The 21,527-nt window shown below is 42.2% G+C and overlaps 1 protein-coding gene across 4 annotated transcripts in view; it reads left to right on the top strand.

Annotated features, from left to right (window-relative positions):
• Positions 1–321: 321 nt before the first annotated feature.
• Positions 322–21,527, top strand: part of LOC106674977 (MAGUK p55 subfamily member 7) — a 41,485-nt gene continuing 20,279 nt past the window's right edge. Inside the window, exons 1-13 of one of the 4 annotated variants that reach the window (XM_076887949.1) lie at positions 322–547; positions 8,563–8,681; positions 12,653–12,730; positions 13,867–13,947; positions 15,912–16,043; positions 16,200–16,281; positions 16,932–17,017; positions 17,514–17,588; positions 17,877–18,073; positions 18,603–18,667; positions 20,087–20,128; positions 20,678–20,698; positions 20,811–20,825. In XM_076887949.1, coding sequence (XP_076744064.1) covers positions 8,646–8,681; positions 12,653–12,730; positions 13,867–13,947; positions 15,912–16,043; positions 16,200–16,281; positions 16,932–17,017; positions 17,514–17,588; positions 17,877–18,073; positions 18,603–18,667; positions 20,087–20,128; positions 20,678–20,698; positions 20,811–20,825 — 910 coding nt within the window. In that variant the 5' untranslated portion in view covers positions 322–547; positions 8,563–8,645. Of the gene's footprint in view, positions 548–8,206; positions 8,354–8,562; positions 8,682–12,652; positions 12,731–13,866; positions 13,948–15,911; positions 16,044–16,199; positions 16,282–16,931; positions 17,018–17,513; positions 17,589–17,876; positions 18,074–18,602; positions 18,668–20,086; positions 20,129–20,677; positions 20,699–20,810; positions 20,826–21,527 lie in introns of those variants that run through there. The other 3 variants (XM_076887948.1, XM_076887950.1, XM_076887951.1) reach the window with 3 other exon arrangements.

Raw genomic sequence — 21,527 nt, 5'->3', positions numbered from 1 at the left:
AGAAATGAGAAACTGAGATAAACTAAAGTGAACGGCAGTTATGGCATGGGGAGAAAGGTTTGTGCTATGCTGAGGTTTGTTGCACCCTTAGCAAGGTATTACGCGATCACACCTTCCTACCACACGAAGAATGAACAACATCCATCCATCAATCACCCTGTATCAGGGACGTGCAGAGGGGGGGGCTAGAGGGGCTTGCGCACCCGCCCCTTTCCTGATGAGTGCCCAAAGTGCCCTTTTGTTGAGGCAACTTTTAAATTTTATTTATTTATTTATTTATTTATTTATTTTATGTGTGTGTGCGTGCGGAGTCCTGTCTGTGCCCCTCAACAATAATATTTAACTATTAATCATAGTTTTGCTAAATAAAAGGATCTGGCTTGCATCAGTCACATGATCACATTTAACCAATGATCGCCCTCGACGGCAGAACGCGCTGGTTACGAGCCGGGAACGAGCTCACAAAGAGCACGCGCATTTTTAGCGGTCCGGAGCTGTAGGAGAAACACAAGTTAACTCAGAGACACAGACTGATGCGACAAAACCAGTAAGTAGGTGTACAGCGTACACTGTAGTGTGTAGCACACAGGAGTATTAGCTTATTACGTACACGTTGGTAAGCTGTCTTGGTGCTGTGTGTGCAACAGCGCGACAAACATTACCTGTCCTTTTATTAACTGCACAAGTAGTGCTGGTCATAGCTGCTGGCTACCTGTGTAAGGCTGTCATGGGTCTGTAGCTCTGTCACCGTTTTAGGGAACATATTTAGTTTTAAAGTAAGTTTCTGGGCATTTCCTGCCTTTCTGGAGGGATTATATTTCACTAAAAAACGATCTAATATGCATGTCCACATAATAATTATTATAATTATAATATATTAAAAAACACACGCTGTATTTTAAAGAACATACATTAAGAAGCAGATTATATTAGATTTATATTTTAAATAAGACAAAAGTTGGATTTTACAGCAGTAAAAATACAGTTTAAAAATGTAATAAGCTTTGCCCTGCACAGAGTGGATAGTGAAACAAATGGAATCATCATAAATACATTATTTCATATTTATTACTTCCCCCTCCTCATTGCTTTATTATTGTAGCTCTAGTAATAAATAATAATGTAAGGATGCCCATAGTATATACAGTATTCTGAAGAAGGTCTAAAATGTCACTGTGTGTGCATGTGTGTGTTTTATTTAGCTGGATTTAAAAAAATATTACTCATGATATAACATTGTGCAGACATGGCTGGTAAGGACATGAGGAGGAAACAGTAGGAGCTGTATGAGGCTACTAAAGGCAGTGCTATAACATTTTTCTGTCATCATTTTATTATAGATTAAGTGCAAGAGTTGTTAGGTGTGGATAATTAGATTATAGTTTATTGCAATAGCAAGTTGTGCCTTGTTCTCAGATAGACAGCAAGTGGAGAGTGATATATGAAATGATGGGAAGGAAGGAAGAAGAGAAGCAAAGAGTGATTCACAGGCAGAGCCGAGTTTATGTCACAGTTTTTCGTTGCCTTATGGTTCCAAGCGCTGTCACCAATCTTTGCATTTTGTTATTATCTCATGACACTTGTTTAATCAGCTACCATCTCTCCTGTGGACTTTTTAATGTCTACAGTCTCAGATCAACACAGCCCTGCCCTTCCCATATTAGATTCTTGATGAATGTGTGTTGTTGTTATTCAGCATGGTTCAATGTGCCCCTTTTTAACTTTGAGCACCCGCCCCTTTAAACCTCTCTGCACGTCCCTGCCCTGTATCGTAGTTAAGCAGCAGCAGCCTGAGCAGAGAAGCCCAGACTTCCCTCACCCTGGCTGCCTTATCTTTAGTCAGAGAAAGGAGGCTCTTCTAGGGGACACCAAGACTTCAACAGAGCCAATCAACAGATATAATCTCTCCAGCAAGTCATTGGTCTGCTCTGGGGTTACCCCATGGTAGGACATGCCCAAAATACAGTGGGGCAAAAAAGTATTTAGTCAGCCACCGATTGTGCAAGTTCCCCCACTTAAAATGATGACAGAGGTCAGTAATTTGCACCAGAGGTACACTTCAACTGTGAGAGACAGAATGTGAAAAAAAAATCCATGAATCCACATGGTAGGATTTGTAAAGAATTTATTCGTAAATTAGGGTGGAAAATAAGTATTTGGTCACCACAAACAAGGAAAATCTCTGGCTCTCACAGACCTGTAACGTCTTCTGTAAGAAGCTTTTCTGTCCCCCACTCGTTACCTGTATGAATGGCACCTGTTTGAACTCATCATCTGTATAAAAGACACCTGTCCACAGCCTCAAACAGTCAGACTCCAAACTCCGCCATGGCCAAGACCAAAGAGCTTTCGAAGGACACCAGGAAAAGTATTGTAGACCTGCACCAGACTGGGAAGAGTGAATCTACAATAGGCAAGCAGCTTGGTGTGAAAAAATCAACTGTGGGAGCAATCATCAGAAAATGGAAGACATACAAGACCACTGATAATCTCCCTCCATCTGGGGCTCCACGCAAGATCTCATCCCGTGGGGTCAAAATGATCATGAGAACGGTGAGCAAAGATCCCAGAACCACACGGGGGGACCTGGTGAATGACCTGCAGAGAGCTGGGACCAAAGTAACAAAGGTCACCATCAGTAACACACTACAACGGCAGGGAATCAAATCCCGCAGTGCCAGACGTGTCCCACTGCTGAAGCCAGTGCATGTCCAGGCCCGTCTGAAGTTTGCCAGAGAGCACATGGATGATACAGCAGAGGATTGGGAGAATGTCATGTGGTCAGATGAAACCAAAGTAGAACTTTTTGGTATAAACTCAACTCGTCGTGTTTGGAGGAAGAAGAATACTGAGTTGCATCCCAAGAACACCATACCTACTGTGAAGCATGGGGGTGGAAACATCATGCTATGGGGCTGTTTTTCTGCCAAGGGGACAGGACGACTGATCCGTGTTAAGGACAGAATGAATGGGGCCATGTATCGTGAGATCTTGAGCCAAAACCTCCTTCCATCAGTGAGAACTTTGAAGATGAAACGAGGCTGGGTCTTCCAACATGACAATGATCCAAAACACACCGCCCGGGCAACAAAGGAGTGGCTCCGTAAGAAGCATTTGAAAGTCCTGTTGAAAGTCCTGGAGTGGCCTAGCCAGTCTCCAGACCTCAACCCCATAGAAAATCTGTGGCGGGAGTTGAAAGTCCGTGTTGCTCGGCGACAGCCCCAAAACGTCACTGCTCTCGAGAAGATCTGCATGGAGGAATGGGCCAAAATACCAGCTACTGTGTGTGCAAACCTGGTAAAGGCCTATAGTAAACGTTTGACCTCTGTTATTGCCAACAAAGGTTATGTTACAAAGTATTAGATTATTCTGTTACTATATGTTACCTTATATATGTAATCAAAGTAGTTGAATTAGAATACTGCTGTAGATCATATTATACCCTTTAATATAGAGGGTGTGATCTGTATGTAGTTTAGTTCTCATTATACTTTTGAGTTAACAGAACATATTCACATATTAGTTCATTAGATAAATGTGCATCACTCTGTATCCTTGATCTGCTGGGAATGTGTTACACTGTTTTCTTGACATGCTCTATTGTTGAATCATAAAAAGAAGGTTGTAAGCAGGAGACTTGGTGTCTAAGACAGGGGAGATAGACCACATTCCATACCCCCACCTTTCAGAAGAGCAGAAAGACAGGGAGCCGAGGTCATAACTTAGGCGCCGTAAGAGAGAAAGAATGTAATGTTTAGGCTTTTACGACTAGGTGGGGGCCACCAGAGACTATAAGAAGCTGAATAACCCGTCACCATTTTGAGACTGCTGTGACCCTCTTCAGGCAGGTCTCCCCATCATGATGGTCCTTATGCTCTTAAGTGTTGAATTGTATGGAAATAAATGATTGTTGATTGAGCATAAATACACCGAGTATTGTCCTTCCTTCAGCCCAAAGATTCAAAGAATTGGGAAATTTCAACAAAAGTATTGAGTTGTATTTTTGTTATTGACCAAATACTTATTTTCCACCCTGATTTACGAATAAATTCTTTACAAATCCTACCATGTGGATTCATGGATTTTTTTTTCACATTCTGTCTCTCACAGTTGAAGTGTACCTTTGGTGCAAATTACTGACCTCTGTCATCATTTTAGGTGGGGGAACTTGCACAATCGGTGGCTGACTAAGTACTTTTTTGCCCCACTGTACTTCATCTAGCAGGCATCCAGATGGCATCCTAGTCAGATCCCTTATTTATCTGACTCCTTTAAATGCGGAGCAGCAGCTGCTCTACTCCGAGCTCCTCATCCTGTCTCTAAGGGACAGCCCAGCCATCCTTGGAAGTATGGATGGGAATTGATCAGAATTTATTGATTCTGATTCCATTATCAATATCAGCTGTTGTCACCATTGTTAAGTAGGATCTCAAAGACATTACATTTGTTCAAATTAATTACAGACTGTATGCTCAAAGGTTTGTGCTCGTCTGTTTGTAATCTGTTGAAGTTCAGGGTCTGGGGTTGCCATTCACTCAGCTTTAACATCACTTTAGGTTCTTGGCTAGCTTAGCATTAGCATGTTGTCTATGCAGATACTTGCAAAGAGCCAAAGTTGTGTTAAGAGCATAGTACAGTTGTTTCTGTCCTGGATATCATTTGCACTTTAACACCCGCTGATTGTAGAGCAAGTGCAAGTGGATAAGTGGAATCGATAGGCAAACACATTAACGGTTCCAAGGACTTGGACTACTGGGAACTGTTTCTCTACAAGAACTTGTTATTGATTCCCATCCTTAATTAGAATGAAACTCATTTTTCTGCCAAATCTATCTTTAAAAGTGAAAGCCCAAAGAGGAACCAACATTTAAAATGAAAGAGGTAGGAACTGAAAAAAAAGGAGAGAATAAACTCAGACAATAACACATAGACAAAGAGGACATAGAGTAAAGGAAGTTACATTCAACAACACAAAGGCTTATACAAACAAGCACTTCCATAGATTTATTCAGAGGTAAGAGAAATGAATCTAAGCTAAACTTCAGGAGGAAATAAAGAATATGGTACTTACACTGTGACACCTGACTTTAAAAGAATCATGAGAAGAAAACAGACAATATGGTAGGGATGGTGTCACACACATTAAATTACTAATGTGTGTTTTTTAAAGGGAGTTCCTGACTTGATGAGTGGGAAAAAATGACATTTTCCATACCTATGATTTGTTGCCAAAAAGCCACGCCATTGTTTATATAATAATTCATATAAATTTAATAACTTGAAAAATGTTAACCTCTAAAAACTGTAAGTATGTCTGTAAACTTCAATTTGTAGATACATTTCATCAAAATGTTTGTGTTTTGATGTGTATTTTCCTGAATTTGTATGCAGCACACATCCCCACATAGCAAAATTTGTAAGGCCCGGATCTGGCCCACACATTGTGCTTACACGTGGCACACATACCACAAAGAATGACGGCCCTTTGGTGGCCCAGATCAGGTTACCAGAGGTGGCCCACACATGGGCCAGCACAGGGCCAGTTGCAGACACACTGCTGGCCCTGTGCTGGCCCAGAACAGTTTCACCTCTGGCCCCAGATATCAGCCTAATGTGTACCTTAATCAAGCCATGTAATAACAACATGTGCTGGAACATAATAGAACAAAAGTAACATGACGAAACTGTGTTCAGACAGTGAATGGACTGATTCTTAACTCAGTGCTTCCTAACTACATTCGTACACATTCACACTCTTGACATGCAGACTGGAGGAGCCAGGGATCGAATCACTAAGCTTCCGATCAGTAGATGACCTGCTCTACCTCCTGAACTACAGCCACCCAGTGGTAAACATGAGTAAACTGTCACTAGGTTTTGGATAAAGTGTACACTCATAAACCTGTCAAACCTGCATTTGAAACGTTGGCTACCATAGCAGTATAGTATTGCAACATGGCATTTGGGTCTTCTAACTAAAATAGGAAAATAGGAACATAAATAGTGCCATCATTGCCAGACCTGGCCCACATCTGGTTGACATACACCCTGCCATGACACCAGTCAGTCAGAAGTGCCAGCTTGATCCCAGATCCGGGCCAGACCTATTTTCTATGAGCCTGGGCCACATACACCAAATCACATCGGGCCAAATGTGGCATGCCATCACATAAACAGTGCCATCTATGCCAGGCCTGGCCCATATCTGGATGACATATCACTTACCATGCCGGAAGTCAGCCAGCAGTGCCGGCTTGACACCAGATCCGGGCCAGACCTGTCTGCTATTTGGGCCCTTGTATGTCATCTGACAGTTCTAGCTTATTAAACTGGCAGGTCATAGTGACAAATAATGGGGTTTTGAGATTTTCCATCCAAATCCATCAGTCTGCAACTTCTGCTGTCACCCTGTTCCCACATTTATACTCAAAACATGTCAAATCTGTCAGCAAAACACCAAACACATGCCTGACAAAAATTCACGCTCCTCAGTGTGATTGCAGTTATCCATCAGTACATCCTCTTCTGTAATTTCTTTTATCAAAGTTCACTGAAAACCGTTTTTTTCAGCAAGTTTGGCAAAAAAAAATTCAAATAAGTATCTTTTACTATCAAGTCTACTGCTTTGTCAGTAATGCTGTTGCTTGAGGCTGTCTTTCCTCCTCTCTCAACTGGAGAACAGGAAGGTAAATCAAGCCTCAAGTGGATTAGTGAACATGACTCTCAGACATGTTCACAAGGCAGTGTTTGAAATATGTTGTCACAACACTATTCCCCCAGCAGTCTGGCAAACCTCGTAAATCCCCCCATATATTGAGGGGGGTCCATAATTCACCGAGCACCTGGGAGAAAGACAAAACCCAGCGTTCATTTCCTCTATTCAAACGAGTTTGTTTTCATCAGTTCGTATTTTGTAAGAAGATCAGTATAGTGTGGGAAGTGGGCTCCCTTAGCAGCCCTTTCTACACCCATCACCTCATCCCATGTCTCTTTAAATCCTTTAGTTGAATATATTATGTGAGATGTTCTGTAGAGAGTTCCAAGTTGTAAATGATTGAGAGGGCCAGCTGCCCTCAGTCGGCTTTTGTTAGCTACAAAGCAAACTTTCTGGTGATGAGGACACCAGAACCTGCATCTGGCCTGCATCATTATGTGTAAAAGTTCTCTTGGTCTCTCTTCCCCCCTTTTTTTTTCTCCAGAGAAACGGTGAGGTATGAGGCGCTAACACTGCACAGGAATCATGTCAGGGTTTAGAGAAAAGGACAGGATATCATACTGATGTATCCTGGTGCCCAACAGCAGCAGATGGAGAGCATGACATAAGCTCTCCCACAAAACGTCCAGAGCTGCCAGCACACACTGACTCTAACCTGGTCAGAACCCAGTTCAGTCAGTCGCTCGTCCAGCAGTCAACGTCAACCATCAATCAGTCCTTTTCAGCTCTGACTTACTCTGCTTCTGTCTGTGGTGATTTTTTGCTCTCTCCTTTCTCTCTGTTGCCCTGTGCTCTGATGAAAGACACTCTCAGAGAGGTAGCCAAGCTACTTGTCTTTGTTTTGACGTTTCAGTGGCTCTGCTGTGGATATGTTTAGAACTTCTTCACGTGATCAGTGTTAGTTCAAAGGCTTTAAAGCACCGTGTGGTTGTGTTTGTGGAGTTTGAAACTGGGGGGCCTTTTCTGGAGAATTAGTGAAGGGGTCTTTGATGCAGCTTGACTGCATTCAGTATGAGCCTGACCTTTAATGCATCACCTAGTTTGGTGGATCACAGCCAGGCTGAGGACCAGAAGTGAGCAGCAAACAAGTATCTGCTACCACTCTCCATCAGCTGTGCTCCAAGACTGTGTTGTGTTTGGATGTAACCCCACTCACTCACTGGTTTTGTGCTCTCTCCGTCTTGAGTGCTTCACCTCCCCCCTGCTTAATCTTGAAACCATCAGCTCCCCAGTCTGGTTCTCTTTAAATTGAATTTGAAATCTTCATTCTTTTTATAAGCTGGGTGAGTAAAACCCTGAAAGGCCTTGTGGATTTCAGCATCCGCTGTTCTGAGAGGATTCAGATTTATTCCCTGTTTTTTTTCAGTTGTTTCTAATCATGGACAGAAGCGTCCCTCAAACAACAGGAAGGGCTGGAACAAAAGCAAGAAGTAAAGGCGGGGGAAGGGAAATAGTTTATTGCCTTTACGTTTCCTCTTCTTTCCAGTGGCAAGAAAGGGAGGGATATCATCGTCTGTTTTGTCGCTCGTAGAAGTTTGAACCATACATTTTTGTTTCTGTTTTTTTTAATGCGTAATAGAATCAGCATGGAAGGAAAAGGAAGAGCATCCACAGATTATAATTAGAGCTGTAGTCTGTGTAAGTATGTACTCCTTCCTAAAGGCACTAGTACAGGACTTTGTGTGTTTTGTTTTTACGTGTGCATCTGCTTTCTGCCTGACTCTGGGTGTGTTGGGTGTATATGTATTCATGCACACATACAGCACTTGTGTCTTTTGCTGTGCATGCAACAACTCACACCTCCCACTACCACACTGACCCCTCCTGCTTCCTCTTTCCTTCTGCAGGTCTGTATGAGCTGCTGGCGGCCCTGCCATCCCAGCTGCAGCCTCATGTCAACTGCTCTGAGGACAACACCTTCCTTCAGGATATGTTTGGAGAGAGAAGTCTCCACTCACTTGTTAAGGTACAACAAACAAATAGAGTTATAGGAATTTCGCCTACATATTTTTCAGAAAATCACGTGTTGTTTAACTCATATATGCACGCACTGATAACTCTTAAATACACTTAAAACACTTAAGTAATTTCATTTAAGTGCTATACATATGAATACCTCAGTTTAACCAAGCCTAGCTTTAATTGCACATGTAGATTGTGTACAAAGTTTATTGTCAAGAAGGCAGACAACTAAATTAGTCACATAAAAAGTCTTGAAAAGAGGAGCCCCCGGCCTCCAAAGCAATTATTATTCATGAATTACAGTCCTATTGCACCATCTACCTGCCCAGATCTTCTAATTCCTTCCTCTACCAGCAGGAAGGGGCCTGTGGTTTGGTTACTGCCTGTTAAACTAGATAGCTGCAGAGATTGGGGAGAAGGTTTGTCTGAAATCTTTCTCTGATTTTTGTTGTTAAATAGAGAACAATTTTCCCCCCTAAACATGGGGTAGTTTCCTGCAAATCGGCTTTCCATTCTTTATTATTCAGTAAATAAATGTAATAGCTGCTCGACTGCTGTGTCTGACTGATTAACTGAGCCATCCTAGTGAGCCAAATGGACAGACGGGCAGACTTTAAAACGCACACAAGTACTAAACAACCATCTCGTCTTACTCAGAAACCAGATGCAGCATTCAGGCTAACATCATGGACACACCATTAATAAAACCTTAATTATCCTCTTCCTAAAGCTCGGCCACCAAATCTCCACAGTCCACCTTTATTTGGGATTTGTGTAAGGTTGTAGAGGGGATACGAAAGAATGGCTAAACAGCAGAGAGAAAACACACACATCAAGTTAATCTGACAGGCTTCCCAACCCAGGTCGCTCACTGGTTGTAATTGCCTCACCTGGGTAATTACAACCAGTTGTTGGTCACTCTGTCTGGAAGGAGAGAGACGGTCCAGAGGAGGAGGTGTCACAGATGGAGAGAGAAACAAGAAAGAAGTAGAGAATTCAGAGTAACATGAAGACTTAAACCAGACATATGCTCTTTCTGTCTCTCTCACCTGTACTCACCAGATGGTCGGGACGTCTCACATCCATCCTAATCCGATTATGTTACAGAGATGAAAGAATTATTGTCCGATATCATCTTTCAGCTTTTATTTACATCTGTTTGTTGCTAGAAAATATTCTCATGACACGAGCCAGGTGCTTATTTATATTTTAAAAGCCTCACTTGAATCCAAAATATATCCCCTTCCTTGCACTGTCTTACTTTGGATTTAGGCTGCCTTCCAAATATTTTCATTAAAGTTCAATGGTCGACTGCAGCCCAGATTTACCGGATCAAGCACGTTGTTCACAAACAAGTACCTCTGAAATGAGCCAAAAGTGGCTAGATGATGATAGATGAAGCCAAATGCAAGGTTATGATAGGGACAGGGGAAGGAAGAAGGAAACTCCATATTGCAGCAGACAGGTCACAGTATGCTGTTGACTACTGAAAAACTTTTTGAACCATGTCAAGCACACTGGAGGGACAATTAAAACAAGAAGAAAGCTACAGGTCAACCAGTCCCTATTCTATCATTTTGTATTGTCTGTATTGGTAATCAAGGAAAATCCCACAGCCATTACTCCAGTTTCATCCATCCCTCCATCCATTCTCTGCTGCTTTTCAGACTTGCGGGGGGACTGTGGAGCCTATCCCAGCTGTCTTAGGGCGAGAAGCAGGGTACACCGTGGACAGGTCGCCAGTCTGTCACAGGGTTTTGCTCCGGGTCACTTTGAAAAAGATGTTCAGCTTGTAAAGGATGTGATGTGAAGTTTTCTGGGCAGAGGTCTTAAGCCTGCTTAAATACTATGTTTTATGTCTTCGGGTATTTTGAAAAGTCTCCAAAGTGTGCAACCCTGACCCTAAACATTACATTAGTTCATGTTAGCAAACTAGTGACAGATTATTTCAAACCAATAACTCAGTGGAAAGAAAAATAAAACTAGTTAGCCATAATGTTAGGGCTTATAGATGATGTTCACAAGATGCAGTTAGCACTGTTTTATATAGTGTTATAGAGTGATTTGACCCCCATTTATCTCAGGATTAATTCTGAGATAATTGGGGGTCTAAAAAAGTTTACAGCATGACAGGTTGCCGAAGCATCAACAGCAGTCCTAACATCCATCAGCATGTCCACAGGGGAAAAACATGTTTACCTCCACGACACGCCTAATGCACCGTGTTTTATTGCTGAGTAATAACGGCTTTATGCAGGATTTGAACTTCTAAGCTGACCTTGAAACATGACTGTTATGCTGGCCAAGACAGAGTCCTAACAGGCTGTGATTTATCTCGGCAGACTGTGTGGATAAGTCCAGCTGAAATGGCTGTAGCTGTTTAAGGCCAAGATTTAAACTGGAATCTTGATGGGGAGAGACGATGTAAAGACATTTCACACGTCGTTGCGTCGCGTTTTCTTCACTGGAAAGTTATAAAAGTGATTTTGATGGGTGACATTTGGTGTTTGGGTAATGTTTTTGAATGACATCATGTTTTGGATTTTGGTGTTGGTCCCTGGTGATTATCGAAGCCAGATGACAGCTTGAAGAGACTCAAATCAACTCATCTACACATGCTGCTCATGTTATTGCTAATCAGAACTTCTGCCAGGGCCAAAAACATTGAGGTCAAATACCGTCCTGTGACTGTGTCAGAACATTCAACTGTCAGTGATTCTGACTTGCTTTCCTCCGTATTTACAGTACTGCTACCATCTAGCTTTAAAACATAATCACCTGTGTTGCGAGGAGTAACAACTATGTCTAACATTCCTAAAACAGATGTTTTAATTGCACAAAGCATCTGTAGCCGTTCAGTGTGACAGCAAACAAACTGCTTTTCTTGTCTTTTTCTGTCCTGCTGAGTGATTTTCTGTCACACATTGTCACTGCTCCATCTGTGTGTGTGTGTGTGTGTGTGTGTGTGTGTGTGTGTGTGTGTGTGTGTGTGTGTGTGTGTGTGTGTGTGTGTGTGTGTGTGTGTGCGCACTCCCGCATGTGTGGATTTGGCCCTTTAGATATAGAAGTGGCCCAGAGCGTCTCTGTCACTCTCTCCTCAGCCAGAGGCTCCTCTGTTCCACCATCCTCCTGGAATGCTTTCTAGGACATCCAGCTGGAAGCTCCAGGCTCGGGGCCCAGCTATCAGTCAGACCTGTGGCCCAGATCCCCTTCACCATGCTGGGCCTGAGGAAGGAGAGACGCAGGAGTGGCTGCTGGGAGGAAAGCTGTCCCTGTCTGTTCCTTGATGGGACCTGACAGCAGCCTGTAGGCTGTCAATGCATTCCTGCGCAGCTGCTTTTAAATCACAAATGGGATATCTGTAGTGTTTTTTGTGAGTCTGTGTGTGCGTAGGCACAAGTGTGCAACTGTGCCTTTGACGTTGTGTGCGTGGGTGTGAACGTGTGCTTTGTGTGTATATAAATTATTCCATCTCTGCTCCACATATGATGAAGTGGTTTTGCGTGTATAAATGAGTGAAAGTGAGCGCACGAGTCAGGCTTACTTTCCATTTTAGCAACTCTCCAGAGACGCAGCTCTGTCTCTCAACACTGTGCAGTCACAGCGCTGAGGCTGATAAGGAAATGTTTAGCCAATTTCACCAGACTGTTGAAATGATTTGGAATCATCACGGGGCCACTGGGACATATCGAATGCATGGTGGAAAACTGGATTGTTTGTACAGTGGCTAAGCTAACTGAAATACTTAGTGGATCGAGGGAGTGAAAGATCTTTGTGTGTGCTTTTGGTATTTAAGGACATGATTTAATGAACTCTGTGTATGTACAAGATGGTGCTGATGAAGGGTGTACATGTTTTCTCACATGTCTGTTTGGAGACGTGCACATGGCTTCCAGCGTGCACACTTTTTCTTCCACATGTGCTCACTACTATCTCAATAACTACCTTAATAATGAATACAATCTGTCCTTTCAGATCCACGAACGGCTGCAGCACTATGAAGAGAGCAAGCCCGCCCCTGTCCTGGAAGGAGCTGCACCTCTGGCACGTGACGTAAGTGTTTTAAAAAACTTGTTTAAACTGATCGATCTTTTTATTGGCTGGGAGGCAAATGAATCGATTAAAGGAACCTTTGGTGAACAGTGTCTGTCTAGATGGGTTTCGGTTAATGGAGGTTTAATTTATTGACTAACATAAAATGACACTTCAACCCTCGTCTGGCCCCGGCCGTACTGTCTAGAACTCCCAGCAAGTGACTGCCACCGCTCAAGTGAAACCAGCATGGCCAGTGCCGTTGGTGTAAGCAAGTGAGACACACCACATCATCAATAAATAGTTCAAATGATGGCCACTGATCTAGAACTGTATGGTTGTTATGGTTGACTTGTATCCTTCTCCCTGTTGGAAAACCATTTTCCTCTTCTGGCTGACTTCCAAACATCTTAATACAAACTCTGCTGTTACTTGGACAGATCACTTGGTGCCATCAGAGAGCATTGGTCTGCATTTTATTCCTGCAGGGTCAGATACGAAAAATACAAACACAGAGAAAGGGTTCATCAGTGTCAAGTGGCTTTCATGTCAGTTTTTACTGTGTGGGATGGCTTGCTGCTCCTTTCCACACTCCAACCAAGTCCAGGAGGATCTTCCATAAATCAGTGATGCTCTCAGAGCTCCCATTGTTTCCAGGTTTAACTGACTGTTTTCTTTAGTTCTTGAGATTCTCATTGGAAAATGATCTGGTACAATAGAAGATTTATCAAAGGGCAGGTGCCAGTAGGTGGGAGTTCTAGGCCACATGACAAAGTGTGGCCTTGCCTCCAGCTGCGATTTACCTTATTTAAGACAAGATGAAGCTGCAGATAAATCCTGTAACTGAAAGAGCTGCATTTTTATGTCTTAATACAATATGATACAAATAGAAGATACACCAACATAACTTCTTTAGATAAAGCATAACTAGTATGTTTATCTCTCTAAATGCAAGTCCTCTATTCATTACTGACACAAAGCACACCTTGCAGAGTTGAACTGTTAATTACAAACCTCTACCATTGGTTTTTCATTATACAGACTGCTGTTGTCTTCTTGTCGAAGCATTGAATGTTCACATGCACACCTGAAAAAGAGAAGCATGCTTAATGGTCTGAGCACAGTTGTGTGAACATTGTGTCCTTGACTATTTTCAGGTGTCTGATGAGCTGGAAGGCAAATCAGCCAGTCAGGATGTCAAAGAGCTTCTTAAACTGCTGGCAAACCCACATGTAAAGGTGAGTAAAGGATTTGCTTATTTTGTACTGAGCAGGTTTTAACAAACTAAAACCACATATTCTCTTTGTGGAGGATTGTATTATTCCATCCAAAAAACAGCAAAGCATTTGGCAATTCTGGCTCTGGATCTTTGCTGTTTGCACAGCAGCCACATTAAAGCGTTACAATCATCGTGCTGTACACAAAATAACACGCCTGTTAGATCCAGGCCTTGTCTCGTTTTCTTGGCTGCCGTTGCTGACCTCGTTAGCCAGATGCAGACAGCTACAAAATAAATTTACACATTTTTATTTTCTAATGCATAACTGGGGCCATCCATCAGGGCCTCCAGGTGTCTCAGCCAGACAGAGCTGCCTTCACGACAGCAGGATAGAAGCAGAGTTGGACAGGCTCCGTTTTTAATGCGCTGTCGTCATGCTTGTTTGGGCTCTGCCAGAAACAACAGCTCTCTAGTTCTCCCCCAACATAGCACACACACACACACTTACAGTACATGCAAATATTTAATACCTATCAGTGTCAAACAGCAGGAATTCAAGAGATGGTGGTTCCCAAACATGGATTTTTCAATGTCTGAGCTGGTAATTATGATTCATTTCCTAAATTCTCCAAACACATTAAGAACAACTACATTAATCTGTTCAAAGACAAGTGTGGAGCATGTGTTTTTTACAGGTGCTATAGGTACAGACACACATATTTCACCAGGCAGCACATATTTTAGACATAGAATCAGCAACTCCACACACACCTCCAGCAAACTGGTACTCATTTGGCTCATTACTATGTTTTTCCCCTGCACCTAACACATATAATTGCTGCTGTAGTTGTGCAGTGGTCTCTCAGCTCCAGTGCAGAATGGGGTCAGCCAAGCAATTCCCCACCAAACAATGGAAAATGTTCTTTCTGCTACTGCTTCCTCCATTGCTGGCTGGTGAATTTTGGCAGACGGTGTAGCAGCACAAGCCAAAGAAGACAAGCTGGAGAGGAGTGGCATTTTATCTCTGAAGTAGGATCAAAACCAACCATTTTTAAAGATTTCCTGGCTGTGAGATTTTCTTTACATGTGTTATTCATTTGGGATTCTCTTGATCGAAAGAAGTTATTATTTTTAGTTATAATAAGGTAATACAGACTCTTTGCCTTCCAAAGACTACTCACATAGCTCCAGTTGTGTCTCCTCCTCTCATCTACTCCCAGTTAGCAACATCTTGAATGCTGTACTGCAGCATGCTCCCATGTCATAAAACACACTGCTTCTCTTCTCACCATATCCTTCTCTTTCTTCCCTGTTTCTCTTGCTCTCCACCCCTCTACTTTTGTCTGGCACTTTGGTTGGAAGATGTTTTTCTCAATTTTTTCCCCCCCTCTAAACCACAGAAAAAGCAGCACGCATCTAGCTGCATCTTGGTCCGGACACGCGGTTGTTAAATACTTTGAAAAATGAATGTCTCCTGAATGGCATCATTCCCGTCTGCGTCCCGTCTCTTTTTATGCCTGCTCGTGAAAGTGTGAAATATCTGAGCTGAGAACTTTGCTTTTGAGTCTTCACCACCTTACCCTGCAAAGTGTGGATTTTGTGGTGGTCACATTTGCAGCTCTTGCTGAGCAATGGTGCAGGGCGAGCCTGGGTTGCCTTTAATCAGAGAGATGTATGGAGGGAGAGCACGGGCCTAATGGCAATTAACGCTTGTTCATCTACAAGCTCTGGCCTTGAATGCTTTCAAATCCATCACCCAGCACATGAGGGAGACAACCCAATTCATAACCATCCTCCCTGCAGTCTGCAGTGTCTCTGTCCTGCTTAAAAAAGGAAGTGATAGATCGGACTCTTAATAGCATGCATGGCCATACTTTATTTAGCTAAGTGGACTGGGGTAAAGTTGAGGCCTTCGTGGCTTGACAGATAACCCTTGCCTGTTTTGTGTTTCCTCCCATAAATCCTATTTTCTCCTTTTTCTAGAGCCTCCTGTCCGTCCACGACGCAGTTGCCCAAAAGAAGTATGACCCCGAACTACCTCCGCTGCCTGAAGACATCGATGACGATGAAGATTCTGTGAAAATTATAAGATTGGTCAAGAACAAGGAGCCACTGGTAAGTAACTTAACAATCATCCTGTGTGCAGTATCTATCTGTCTCTACGCCTTAATTTTCATCTTTACAGTGATTTTAGGTCATTGCTGTTTGACTTGCACATCATAATGTCATAAAGGTAGAAATGCTGTTATAATGACTATTCTTCTTTTATAGGGAGCAACAATAAGACGTGATGAGAGCACAGGTGCCATCATTGTGGCCCGGATCATGAAGGGAGGGCCAGCTGACAGAAGTGGTTGGTTCCAGCCTTTTTCTCTCTTTTATAAGTTTGTGTGTGTGTGTGTGTGTGTGTGTGTGTGTGTGTGTGTGTGTGTGTGTACTCGATTCTACTCAGTTTTCTGTCATTTTCTGTCACTGTGTAGCACCTCAGTTTACATGGGGTCGTTATAGCAACTCATTTAAAAGTCCCATGATGTCATTTGTATGCAACACAAACCCAGCACACAACAGTGGACATGGAGGCGTTGGTATACCTGTCCGATCACACTGTTGGTTTTTCTGCACCCATTTCCCTGGATGCCGTGTTTCAAAAAGGGCAGTTTTGATGTTTGTGAAGGAATCACTTTCATGACTCATCAAGTGACATAATTGACTGGCATCACATGGTGGCATGGAGTCTGTTGACGTCACAGTTTCAGATCAACTCAGGTTGCTCAAAACGACTGCTCTAGTAGGTATCAGGTGCTGCCATCTAATAGAAAACCCTAAAAAACAGAGTCAAGTCAAGATGAGCAAAGTAGATACTAGTGGAAAAGAGCCATACAAGTCTGTAGTGTGGAATATATTGGGATTGCACAGAATTTAGTACCTCGCTTACATCAGGGCGTTAAAATAATAGAATGCCAGAATGACTGCAAATTAGTAACGTCTGTTTATGTGTGGCAGGTTTAATTCATGTAGGGGATGAACTGAAGGAGGTCAATGGAATCCCTGTGGACGACAAGAAACCAGAGGAAATCATTCGTATTCTGGTAAGTCTTGTCTTTCTATGGACGTTTGTGAGACTGAGGGTTTTTCAGCTCCACTCCCTTGGTACCAGCCTTTGTTTATAATGACAGAAACCTCCCCTTATCAACTCATCCACGACCCAGGCCTCCCATTGCCGTGTTGATGGCCGATAGATCACATGCAGAGTCTCTGTGGATGAGGCTGATGATGTGTAGTTCCTCCACGCAGCTTTGGTCACAGGCCTAAATGAGCTCTGTCATGTGCCTGGGATCTTAAACTCTTAAGGCCTTCTCAGACACAAAAGTCTTTGAGCTCTCAACACTCCTCCTTTACACCCCTGCACTGTACTCCCTAATTCTGTCAAGAATGGTTATACTATCCCACTAAACCTTCCTTTGTTGAAAAATCAATGCTTGACGCTATGTCACTGTAACTAGATTAGGTCTCTTATAAAATACTTAAAAGGATAGGAAAACTATCCTTTACAATTACTCCAACTTCTGTTCCTACATTATTTAGGCACAGTCACAAGGAGCCATTACCTTTAAAGTTGTCCCTGGTGCAAAGGACGAGGCATCTATCAAGGAGCCACAGGTAGGTCCTGTCTTTCTCTGTTATTTGGTTTATCCACTTGTTAAGTGATTTAGACCCTTTGATAGTGGAAAGTCATTGAAAGACCATCTTGGCCATCACTTGCAGCGTTTACCATCGATTGCTGTAATCTTTTGAGAATAATCACTCTGAGCTTTGGTGAATCACCTTTAACCATGATGACAATGTTTTAGAAAGAAAACATTTTATATACAACATAGTGAACTTGTTCCTGTTGTGTCTTCAATCCTCCTCTTTGTTTTCTTGCCTTTCCCTCATGATGATGTACAGATGTTTGTGAAGGCGCTCTTTGACTACGACCCAAAAGATGACAACACCATCCCATGTAAGGAAGCTGGTTTGGCCTTCAAGAAGGGTTGCATCCTACAGATCATGAGCCAAGATGATGCAACCTGGTGGCAGGCCAAACACGAGGGCGACACAAATCCTCGTGCTGGCTTAATACCATCCAAACAGTTCCAGGAGAGGTGAGAAACACAAGGCTGACCTTATTGGCTCCAGTGCTGTCACTGTCATAGATGTTCCATCTCCTTTCTCTCCCTCTTTAATCCATGTATTCTTGCTTCACTCTGCCAAAGTAGTCTGGGTTTCCACACATTTTCTGGTCCAAAGTGAGTAATGACAGAAAATGATAGCGCTGGTACCAATCCACATTGAACTGCAAGTGGATGGAAAACGCACACCAGACCTACACAGAGCTCAGGAGGCTTGGGCAGAAAGAGGAAGGCTGAAGAGTAAAGGGATCGAGTAGAACATTTTATATTCAGGTTTATTATTCTACTTTTTTCAATAGAAAGATGTTTTGTTCTTCACCTCCTCAATCTTTGGTTTCACCAGTCTCAGCTGACAGAATAGAAATGAAGGATATTGTAGAGCAGGGTTTCTGTAGCATAGCAGAGTGTTTATTATTCCCAGAGTGACCATGAAAACTGATGGTTTTCTTTTTTCTGTTTTTTCCTTTTTCTTCTCTTTCTTTATCCATCTTTTTGCTTTCAGGAGACTTGCATTTCAGCAACCTGTTACGACTCTTTCGTCCCTAAGGAGGTCTACTAGACGATCATGTAAGCATATATTATTTGCTGTGTTAGCGACTAATAAACCACAACAAGACAGTTGTCTTTAACAGGTGGATGGGAGGAAGAGAAGAATGGCAAAAGTGAGGAATGCTGGTCAGGACAGTTTGTGGAGTTCATTTCTGAAACAGACTCATCCTTCTGCTGATTCCACCACTGGAGTCTTTCGTGTAGTTGTGTAGTTCATGCTGGTCGTCTGGAGAAGCAATTTAGATTTGTCTTTGTTTTCATTTTCCTTCCTGTCTGCTCAATGTTTCTCCCTCTAAATTTCTATCCAGAGTCTGTTCCATGTGTCTTCTACAGCCTCTTTGTGTGTTGTTCACTAAGTCCACAGCATGTCTTTTATCCTGCCTTCCTTTGCTCCCCCCAACCGGTCACGGCAGATGGCCGCCCGTCCCTAAACCTGGTTCTGCCAGAGGTTTCTTCCTGTTAAAAGGGAGTTTTTCCTTCCCAATGTTACCAAAGTGCTTGCTCATAGGGGGTCATATGATTGTTGTTGTAGTCACGCAGGAGCTTTAATATGAATTAGGAGAGGGTTTGCCCTCTGGCTGTTACTCTAGCTAAAGAGATGATTGATTTTCTAAAAGCTGTGCATAATGCAGATAGCAAAGATAAAAGACAAGTTCATGTGAACTGGTATTGTCACTTGGCTGCCTGGCTTCTAATTTGGATAATCACTTATACTCTTGGGGTGATGATGATGAGGGTAATAACAAGGATGGTTTTGATGGCAGCCTGTTATTCAGCAATTGTCCGTGATTGACTCCAACTGCAGAGTTCAACTCCTTATCATCACTGCCGGAAGAGAGAATGAAGACAAACAGTATTACAGTATTATTACATTATTACCCAGATTTTTCCAATGTAAACATTCCTGGCAGCTCACCCATGGACTTGATAAAGGTGGACTAATCATACATCTTTATGGCAGTTTTCATCACATTCTTTCTTTAAGGTTTAGTTTCAAATAAATTAGATAATTAAATCTGGCTAAACTCTTATTCACAGTACAGTAATTCTCATCCTTCTTAAAACCACATTTTGAGGTCGCTGTCCCAACTTAAGATGCCACATTAGAGCAGGAAGAGGGCAACATCAGTGGGAAAACTGACCTGGCCACTGACATTTGAAACAAGATGTCAGATAAAGGTACACACACTTCAGAACAGCTGCCGCTCTCGTGCCTGATGCGTCTAGCCTACAAACAACCTTGCACAGATAGGTCTTGACTGTTGTTTTGGTTAGACATTAATTCTGGACATGCTGAACAACACTGTGGAAAATGAATGCAGTGATGTAAGGTGAGCTTCATACTGTTAAATACTTACAGAGGACTGTATCAGTATTACAATATCAATCATTTGGAGGCTTATGAATCTAAATGGCTTTTTTCCCCCCTGTAAATAGTGACTGCACCACAGACATGTACCGCAGATTGTGTATCACTAGGTAACAATGGATATACATTTCTATCAAAATAGGAGCAAATAGAAAGTAAATGTTTGTTATATTCTCATAAAACCTGAACTCAAGCTCCACTTACTGGTGTTTTTGTAACCTTTTAGTAGCAGCATGGCTTATGAAGGGTTTCTGTACGTGTTCTTTTTAAACCCAACCTTAAAAAAAGAAAGAAGTTAAGGATAAGATTTCCTCAATGAGTTCCATCAATTTATGTCATGACAGCTGAGTGTACTGCAACTTCCTCTCAGGAAGACCTGACGAGTGTTTCAGAACCAAGTGGAACTTGAGTTATTTTATTATTTGAAACGTAGATAGTTAAACTAGTGATACCATTAGAGTGATACTGGGAGTTACAGTGTAGTGGTCAAGCTCGGTATTTTTCACAAACATTACAAAACTGAAGAGAATTGTTTGCTTTTTCAGTGTTTTGTGAGAAATGACTGAATTGAACCTGCATAGGATGTTTGTGGATGTGGCACTCAGCTTTAAAATGTTTTATAATGTTCTCTCTGTTGTCTTTTGCTCTGCTTTTCTAAGATGATGTGACAGTAGAGTTTGGTAGGTTTCTTCTTATATTTCTTCCTCATCCCTGAGTTATGTTTACTTTCCTAATCTAATATTTTGTTTAGTATTACCTAATTTCCATTCCTTGCTTCTCTTGCACTCAAAGCTGAAGAGATTGAAGGTACTACTTTTCTGACATCCTCCACCGAGTAGGACTTTACTAACCCAACCATCTGTGATTGGTTCCCCTTCATGCTATTTGTGTGTAATGAGGTCCACTTCTTACCTCATCTCCCCAATTGACCCATTAAAGCTATTCACCATTTAAGAGTAACATTAGTTGTCACAGTCAATGGTTCCTCATAGATTTTATTGACTTTAACATTTTACAAAGCCTCACCTTTCCTCAACTCATTTTCATAAATGTGGACATCATTTTTGAGAATCATCCCGTCACAAGTAATATTTGTTGGACTCAGTCACAGCACAAACTGATTCACTGTCTCCAAGAATCGTCCAACACCACAGCCAAGAATGTAGTGGCCTGTAAGGCTAAATGGGGCTTAGTCAGTTAGCTGGGACCATCAACATTTTTCAGCATTGTTAGTTCTGTAAAGAAAAAGAGAGTATTTTGTTTATTTTGGTCAACTTTAGCTGCTCACTAGATGGAGGTTATATGTAACCTGTCCTTGAATTTACCTCTACATGCGTGGCTGTCATTCTGGGCAAAGGCCAATATTTAAAAATAACGAACACACTATAAAATGTAACTCAAGCAAAATTTACCCCAAACCTCTCTGATCACTCTCTTCTTAACAGCACCTGTGTGTTTTCCCCTTTATCATATTTAGAGGGCCGCAGCTCATTTCTGACTATTCTATTT

Source organism: Maylandia zebra, linkage group LG9, assembly GCF_041146795.1.
Source record: "Maylandia zebra isolate NMK-2024a linkage group LG9, Mzebra_GT3a, whole genome shotgun sequence".
Classification (NCBI taxonomy): Eukaryota; Metazoa; Chordata; class Actinopteri; order Cichliformes; family Cichlidae; genus Maylandia; species Maylandia zebra.
This window is presented reverse-complemented; position numbering and strand designations above follow the sequence as displayed.